This window comes from Pogona vitticeps, chromosome 6, assembly GCF_051106095.1.
Source record: "Pogona vitticeps strain Pit_001003342236 chromosome 6, PviZW2.1, whole genome shotgun sequence".
In the NCBI taxonomy this organism is placed as follows: domain Eukaryota; kingdom Metazoa; phylum Chordata; class Lepidosauria; order Squamata; family Agamidae; genus Pogona; species Pogona vitticeps.
The window spans coordinates 105,283,722-105,293,103 of record NC_135788.1 but is presented as its reverse complement, the minus strand read 5'-3'; the positions used below and the strand labels follow the sequence as shown (position 1 = coordinate 105,293,103).

Here is a 9,382-nt window from a genome sequence, read left to right as displayed (position 1 = left end):
ATTATAAGATGTTTTAACAATGTCTGCTGCTGTTTTATGCAGTATACAATATTTATTACAGTGTGCAAACTAGGAAATATCAGTATATCCTAGCCTTGGCATTTGCTGTACAGGAAATCAACGAAAACCCTAATGTCATACCTAATGTCACCTTGGGATTCCACAGCTATGATATTTACCATGATGAAAGAATAATTTATAAGACTACATTGGATCTGATTTCAATGCGGCATAGATTCATTCCCAACTACAGGTGTGACATTCAGAATAATATGATAGTGCTCATTGGAGTGATATATCCTCAGAACACCTTGGACCTGGCTTCTATTCTAAATATCTACAAGATTCCAGAGGTAAATATTTTTGAGGGGAACACTGAGATGGCCTCGGCCCCAAAAGCTAAATTATTCTTATGGGTGGAATGATGGAATTATCAGGAAAGTAATGAGTACAGAAACATTCGTGTTGTGCAAAAGTATTTCTCATCTGAAAACTGTGAAACATTGAACTCATGATGACTTAATTTTGCATAGGCATATAAGGACTGCAGTGCAAGTGTGGATACAACCAATTATTTCTTGTGATGAAAGACTGATCTTGACCAGGGATGGACAATATCTGAAGGTCCAGAAGCTACAAAAGACTACCCTTGCACTTCAGACTACTACCATTTCAGCTCCCCCCACATTTTTGTACAAAAATGGGGCTTTAAAGCTGAAAAATAACTGTCTTGTAACTTACAGTAAGGGAATTTTTTGTAAAGTTAAAATTTTGAGGGGGAATCAGGGGACCGAGGGTTTGTGGGGGACAGCAAAACATTTCCAAAACGCCTCCTCACAGTTTGTAAAAGAAATAGGGAGAAATTTTTAGCCTCATCTCACCCAAACATTACAACGCATATTTGCAGTGGCATATGATGAGAAGCCCCAGGAAAGATGAAGGGTCGAATGTTGCCAACTACAATCTAAACATGCCCTAATATCTCTGCATATCTTCTCTAAAAATAGTTTTTTAATCATGTAAAAGAAAGCTAATATCTAGAAAACGCATGTCACATTACAAAGTCCAAGCCATTTAAATGATACACACAACACACAAATATTCTGAGCCACTTACATCTATGTTGTCTTTCAGTTCACATTTGGCTCCCTTGACTCAAGCCTGGATCGGAAAAAACTACAGCCTTCCTTGTATCGTATGGCCCCAGATGATGTCCATGAGTACATGGGACTTGTCCAGTTATTTCTGCATTTCAGGTGGACATGGGTTGGACTTTTTACAGTGGATTATCCCATTGGAGAGAGATTTTTGCAACAATTCGTGCCACTGCTTTCTCAGAGCAACATCTGCATTGCTTTCATAGCTAAAATGAGAACACGAACAATTGTTGATAGAATGCCAGAATTCTTGTATACTGAACAGGGTAAAATTTCAGCTGTGGCTATAGTTGAAAGCAAAACCAAGGTGTTTCTTGTCTATGGTGGTCCTCTAGCAATGGACTTTTTGAACTACTATTTTCATGTGGCCCTTCTGAATTCACCCACAGGAATAGTATGGATTGTGACAACACACTTGGAATTCACTGTACCACCCAGTCATAAGTACCGTGATATACAAACTTTTCATGGTATGCTATCCTTCGCAATCCACTCAGAGGAACCACTTGGATTCCAGACTTTTCTTCAGAATATAAATCCTTCTTGGGCAAAAGAGGATGGCTTTATCCAAGACTTTTGGGAGCAGGCCTTCAAATGTTCCTTGAAAAGTCTCAGTTTGCAGGATGGTAAGGGGAGCAAGAAAATCTGCAGTGGAGATGAGAAGCTTGAGACCCTTCCTGGACCTCTCTTTGAAATGAGCATGTCGGGACACAGCTATAATATTTACAACGCTGCCCAGGCTGTTGCACGGGCCCTGCACATGATGTATGAAGAATCAATCTCCAAGTACAGATCACGGGTGGCTGGTGGGAGGTCAGCTGCCTGGAATCTACACCCATGGGAGGTAATAGCACAAAAGAACACAGATTTCCATTCCTGCTTAAATTTAAATATCAGAACTCACACATTTATAATAATGTACAGTCTATATATTGGTCTGCATTTAAAAAGCCATTTTATAGGGTCCTTATCATGGTCTTATTTTATGTCCAAGTAAGATGATGTGCAGACCCATAAATGCAGAAAGAGAAGGTGGGAACTAAAATTCTTCTGTCTTGATGAACATCTTCTCCCAGACCCTGCTGGACATCTTACCATGCAGTGCACATGGCTGGCATCATCTTCTGTGCCCCAGTCAAGGCAGCAGCTTGGCTACTGCAGCCCCGTCTCCTTACTCGCCCAGCCACTCTGGCAAGGGGGTGGGAGGATATCTCCCTGCTCAGCCGTGGAGTGGCTGGTTGAGCATGGAGGCAAGACTGTAGCAGCTGAGCTACTGTCACAATTGCAGCGCAGAAGAAGCCATCCATATGAACTACGTACAGTGGTGCCTTGCTTAACAAGCGCCCCATTTAACTATGAATCCGTATAGCGATGGCTTTTTTGCGATCGCAAAAGCAATCACATTGCAATGTTTTATATGGCCAAACATTGCTTTCCGATGATCGGTAAGCGTTTCGCTTACCGATTTTTGCTTAACAATGTTTAAAAAACAGCTGATCAGCGGTTCCAAAATGGCCACCGGAAAAAAATGGCCACCCGCAGCGTTTTCATGCCCTTTCCTCGCTTACCGGGCAGCAAAAATGGCAGCCGGATGGAGGATTTTCGCATAGTGGTGAGTTTTTCCCCCATAGGAACGTATTAAACCCGTTTTCATGCGTTCCTATAGGGTTTTTTGCCCCGCATCGTGATGAATCCGGATAGCGACGATTTTTTCAGCACGGATTATCATTGCTATGCGGGGCACCACTGTAATTCTCTTTCTTTATCTTTATCTATTCTACGCGCCATGCAATAAATGGTCCAGTGGGGGCATGGGGGCTGTGATCATCAAGACGGCCACCTGTGCCAGCGGGCTTTGTACTTGTATATGAATACAAAGCCCTCATTTCTGTTCAGGAGTAGAAATGGTCATGAAACAAACCACAAAGCAAAACAAAAAAAACCCTCACAAATCGAGTTGTTTTGTGATTCATTTTGGGACGCCTTGTAGAAACACATTGCCCAGAATGAAACAAAATGCTGAACTATTACTGGTGTTAGTGATTGGTACACTTCTTTTTGGGGTGCATTGTCCCTGGCCAGATAGCCTGATGCCACTCAATCATTTCCCGAGGCTATCCTGAGGTGGACCTAGGATTGATTACCAATTCAGGCAGCTAACCTCGTAGCTCCACGTCTGCTCTTTGGGAGTAGCTGATTATGGAACCCACACCTTGGGTAGCTCAGCTAGTGAGTTCACTTTTGCAGCAGCCGGCATGGAAAGATTACACTTAGCTAGCTAGTTTATTGATCCTGCCCCCTTTTTGTTCCCTCTCCAGTCCACCTTATGATGAGCAACACTCTGTCTCAAGTTCCGTTATGTGAACTATTCATTGAATTTTCCCTATGTCAGCTGTTAAAGAACACCTCCCTTGGAAGACCTGCTTTGGGGCGCTGTAACTCAGACATTTCATATCCAATCTTTGCCGTACTTGGAAGGTGTGGGGAGGAGAGTCAGCTGAAGAAGTTCTGGGAGATTGGCATCTCTAAGTTGTGCAGGGGCCATTCTACCACTCTTGGAAATTCCAAATCACATAAACAACAAAACACTTTATTTTATCGGAAAGTTTGTGAAAGTCTGTACTTCATGAATAGCATTGAACCATGAAACATCAATTTTTTGCTCCAAAAAACGCATTAGGGCTTATTTTCAGGGGATTTTTTTTTCATGTACAACAATCTACATTTATTCAAATACAATCATGTCATCTTCTTCTGGTTGCTGCACAATGGTGGAGGGCGGGGTTTCACTTAACTAGGGCTTATTTTGGGGGTAGGGCTTATATTGTATTACATGCATCCTGAAAAATCATACTAGGGCTTATTTTCAGGTTAGGTCTTATTTTTGGGGAAACAGGGTGTATATAATGAGACAATGTATTTCTAGGGTCCATTGTTAGATGTGTGGAAGATATAGTTGAATACTGCTGATTTTAACACCTCTGATATTTTTTAAGCATCAGCAAGCCTTTTTAAAAAAGATAAAAGAGGGATGAAGTAATTGCTTCATGCTGTTACCTTAATCCCACTCCAATTAATTAATCAATCTTTGTCCAACATGCAAGAATAATTCATTTTCTTTCCCTGCATAGACCAGAAAAGGCTCTGGATAAAACTTCAGCTCAGTTTTAATCTGTACATGAGGAGACAAAATCTGGCTGTACCTAAAATCCCTCTCAGAAATAAATGCTTGCATCTCATTTAAAGTATTGCAACAACCTGTGGTTTCTCTCTTTCCCTGTTTTCTTTCTGTCTTACACTTAGCTCAACCACTTTTTAAAGAGTATCTCCTTCAACAACAGTGCTGGAGAGACAATACAATTTGGTGAAAATCAAGAAATAACTGCAGGATTTGATGTTACAAACTGGGTAACATTTCCCAATCAGTCTTTTGTTAGAGTAAAAGTTGGAAGTTGGAAAACTCAGGGTCCTATAGAAGAAAGGTTGACTCTTCAGGATGAAAGCATTGTGTGGAACAAAAACTTTAACCAGGTGAGACTGTATGGACTGCAAATTCCTAGCTCAATGTAACTTGAAGGTGGCTTCTTAAAGTTTACATGTACTTTGAAGGTCTTACCTTTTCTTTTATTAGTTGATGCGGCATTGTCCATAAGCTTTGGTTTTGCAATTAGATTCACCTAACAGAATATTTATACTTGTAGCGTTTTAAAATAAAATTCTGCATTTGTTGAAATATCAAGGCAAGTGATTTAAAATTTCTGATCTCAGGATTACCACTTGGGAGGAAACAAAGTATTTAGCAGTAGACACATTTTCTGACTCCTTTCCACACTTTATCATTGGTTCTAAAGTAACAATTAAATATGGGGAAATACTTACAGCATTTTAGTGATGCAACCAGAAGTGAAGAGGTGACACAGTTAGATGTAGAAATAAATTACCAACTGAGGGGAGAATGTGCAGAAATATCTACCCCCAGCCTTAGAGACAACTAGCAGGACAATTCAGGTGGATGCGTTCCTTTCCAGAAGAAGACATATGATTTTCTTCCCTCTCTCCTCCTTGGGCCACCCCTATGAACAAGGTATCTTTCCATTGTTATTCCTCCATGAGCCCCACTACATTAGACAGATAATCTTCATAAGCCTCAACAGCCTTTCATAGCTTACACTGAGTGACATACCCTTGGAATGCACTGAGGGCTATATGTGATTGAGGTATCAGTGATATCTCATTGAGTGACATATTCCAGGAACAACCATTCCCTAGTTGCGACTTTAGATAATTTCTCAAAGCTGACTCCTCATGAGCAAGCCACCCACCCCTACTAACTGTGGCTGCTTCTGGATAACAGTAGCAATGCCACCAGGAGCTCTGCTAAATACCTACCTGTGCAAAGCTCATAAAATGTCCATCATGCTAAAGGTGCAAATTAGGCAAAATTCATAATTGAATCCCAGATAGATGATGTGCAAATCTTACATAGATCCTATGGTATAAGGGAGTCAGTTATATGACAGGAAAATGCCTGAATTCCCCCAAGCCATAGTGCTTTACTCTTACAAAAAAGAGTTTCTTCCTATTAATAGTGAACAAAAGGTAAGAACTTCCCTCACACAAAACATTTAACCTGAACAAGAGGTTGTTATTCTGGGCTGAGGAGAAATTCATGGGAAAACCAGGCAGCCTCCTTAAAATCTGCTGCACTTAAAGCATAACTCTTTACATGGGTCTTCAAAAGCAGTAATGACAATTTGTGACAATCCTTGATTTATTTTCTTTATAGGTGGTGCCTATATCTGTATGTAATGAGAATTGCTTTCCTGGTTACAGCAAGAGAAAGAAAGAAGGGGAGCTATTTTGCTGCTACGATTGCATTCCCTGTCCAGAGGGGAAGATTTCAGAGCAGGAAGGTAAGAGCGTATTTCCTGCTGGTATGAAGCACATGGCAATTCCAGTTCATTTCTGTGATGTCTGCCCACGGATCCTGGCAAACTAACAGAACTCAAATGATTGTGGTTTTCATAGAAATGGAGGGTCGTTCTTAGAATTGTGATAACCAAATTTTCATCACACAGACTTCAGAATAGTTCACAGAAAGTCAGTATGTAATTAAAAACTGTACACACTCATAGCAGACAACAAAAATAGGAGCAAGTAAAAATATGCATACTACAGTGGGGTCTCTACTTAAGAACGTCCCTACTTAAGAATAATCCAACTTAAGAACAGCTCCATTTGCTAAATTTTGCTTCTACTTGAGAACAGAAATCCAAGATAAGAACAGGAAAAAAAAACCTTTCCTGCTCTTTTTTTAACCTTAGGTCATCTTAGGTTAAAAAAAATTCTCCCCTAGTGGTAGAGTACGTATTAACCAGCTTTGCATTAGTTCCTATGGGAACTAATGCTTCAATGTACGAACGCACCTCTACATAACAAAAAAACAGCCAGAACGGATTAATTGGTTTTCAGTCCATTCCTATGGGAAATTTTGCTTCAACTTAAGAACGTTTCAACTTAAGAACACCATTCCAAAATGGATTAAGTTCTTAAATAGAGGTTCCACTGTAGTTTCTATGGACGGAAAAGAGCAGATACGGATTAAATGGTTTTCAATGCATTCTTATGGGAAATGCAGATTCAACATAAGAACTTTTCAACTTGAGAACCACCTTCCAATACGGATTAAGTTCTTAAGTAGAGACCCCACTGTAACAGCAGACAACAAAACAGAAGCATAAAAATATGGTATTTCAGACATTTAAAATTTCCCAGAATGCCTTAGTTAAATCTAAAATGCTTAATAAAAATGAAATGAAAATAAAAAAAGATAGATTGGTCACTTCAAAACATCAAGAGTATTGACTGAGAAAATGCTGTTTGCATAGCCACAGCGAAAAAGAGAGAAGTCTTATTCTGATGGAAATAGTATTTCTTCAGCGGTATGACATCATTTTGTGGTGAGTATTAAGAAAGGCATGAGAACTGTGGGGACACTTTACACAGCCCATAAACTGATCACAAAGTGCTTTCCTTTATTATTCTAGATATGGACACGTGCTCTGAATGTTTAGAAGATTACTATTCAAATGAGAACCAGGACCAATGCATTCCCAAGCTGACTACCTACCTGTCATATCATGAACCTTTAGGGATCACTTTAGCCTTGTCTTCTGTGGCTTTTGCTCTCATCACAGCTTTCGTGATAGGAACGTTTACCAAAAACTGGGAGACGCCCATCGTGAAAGCCAATAACCGAAGCCTCACCTACACTCTCCTCGTCTCTCTCCTCCTCTGCTTCCTCTGCTCCTTGCTTTTTATCGGTCAGCCCCGAAAGTTAACTTGTCTTCTCCGACAAACGGCTTTTGGCATCATTTTTGCTGTTGCCGTTTCCAGTGTATTGGCAAAAACCCTCAACGTAGTTCTAGCATTCATGGCTACCAGACCAGGCTCCAGGATGAGAAAATGGGTGGGGATAAAACTAACGAGTCTGGTTGTTACTTCCTGTTCTTCAGTTCAAGCAGGTATCTGTGCAGTTTGGCTGAGCACCTCTCCACCATACCCAGATATAGACAAGCATTCACTGAAAGGGAAGATCATCCTAGAATGTAATGAGGGCTCAACTTTCATGTTCTATTGTGTCCTGGGCTACATGGGCTTCCTTGCTGTTGTCAGCTTCCTTGTGGCTTACCTGGTCAGAAAGCTACCCGATAGTTTCAATGAAGCCAGATTTATCACTTTCAGCATGTTAGTCTTCTGCAGTGTTTGGTTGTCTTTTATCCCAACCTACCTGAGCACCAAAGGGAAATACACAGCAGCCGTGGAGATCTTCTCCATCTTGTCATCCAGTGCTGGCCTTCTGCTTTGCATCTTTTGTCCCAAATGCTACATCATTGTTTTCAGGCCAGATTTGAACAGAAAGCAAGTCATAAGGAGAACAGAATAAAAAAAGTGTGGATTTGATTACTGTTGCAATTGTGGAAAAGAAGGTTTGCTTGTGACATCAAACACAGGACTACACTGTTCAACAAACCAAAACAGTCATAGTTTTGACATGGAAATAAGTCCAACCAAGGCCAATGGGATTATTTTCCAGATAATTAAGACTAGTTCTAATGTATTTCAGGTCAAGATGCATATTATGTAAGATAAGAATATACATATTTAATATGTTTATATTAATAATCTAAACACAATTTCATTGCTGACATCCCTGAAAATAAAACCAAATTTAAAGTTTGGGATAATCCTTACCTATGTCTTTATTTTCAAATTTTGTTTCAGTAAAATATTTCAGTTGCAATAAATATAAATTGTTGGATAGTGATTGTATAGCAAGTTTAAAATATTATGGCAAGTAATTCCATTTTCATTCTGAGATATAGCAAGCATCATGATGTAACAAGCATTTTTAAATGTAACAAACAAGATAAAACATTTAAAGGGCATGTCAATGCATTTTAGAGAAAACCTAAGGGTTTTAAGCAGTTCCCAAATCTATCCTAAGTGGTAAGGAAAGTCTTTTTTGCAAAGCAAAAGTGTGCTGCTTGTATTCTACCCACAAGTACTTAAAGCATTCTCTGGGTGGTTTACAACATAATTATGCGGGCTACATATTGCCCTCCTAGAGACCTCAGTACTCAGTCTACTGACTTTGGAAGAATGGAAGGTTGAGTCAACTTCTTGCCAGTTATCTGAGCTCAAGATCAAACCCAAGTCATGAACAGAATCTTCACTGCAGTACAGTGGGCCCTCTACTTACGAACGGCCCTAGTAACAAACGTTTCAAGTTATGAACCCAACCTCATAGAAAATAACAGGCCCTACTTACGAACATTGCCCAAGTTACGAACCTGATCCATAAAAACAGTGGTCCCTACTTACGAACCTGTGGTTCGAGTTACGAACAAAAAAAATGGTGAGAGAGGCGGGGAAAGAGCAAAATTTGAACTTTCAGTTAACCGTTGGCCAGTGAAGAGGGTGGTTATCTGCTTCCTCACTCTTCCCAGCATTTACAGAGTGGATAGAGATACAGTCTTCAGACTGCCTGGTACTGCCTGATATTTATTTATTTATTTATTTATTTATTTATTTATTTATTTATTTATTTATTTATTTGATTTATTTGATTTATTTGATTTATTTGATTTATTTGATTTATTTATTTGATTTATATCCCACCTATCTGGACTATAAGACCACTCTAGGGTACCGTGATACTGGTA

At 39.7% G+C, this 9,382-nt stretch overlaps 1 protein-coding gene across 1 annotated transcript; it reads left to right on the top strand.

Annotated features, from left to right (window-relative positions):
- The first annotated feature begins 3,075 nt into the window (after positions 1-3,075).
- Positions 3,076-8,994, top strand: LOC110086495 (vomeronasal type-2 receptor 26). Its single transcript, XM_078378144.1, has one exon. It carries the CDS (start codon positions 7,207-7,209, stop codon positions 8,101-8,103), a length of 897 nt encoding a protein of 298 aa, XP_078234270.1. The 5' UTR covers positions 3,076-7,206; the 3' UTR covers positions 8,104-8,994.
- The last annotated feature ends 388 nt before the right edge of the window (positions 8,995-9,382 follow it).

What these genes read in the sequence shown, in the direction of transcription:
- LOC110086495 (XM_078378144.1), top strand. Translation starts at nt 7,207, where the DNA reads ATGGACACGTGCTCTGAATGTTTAGAAGATTACTATTCAAATGAGAAC.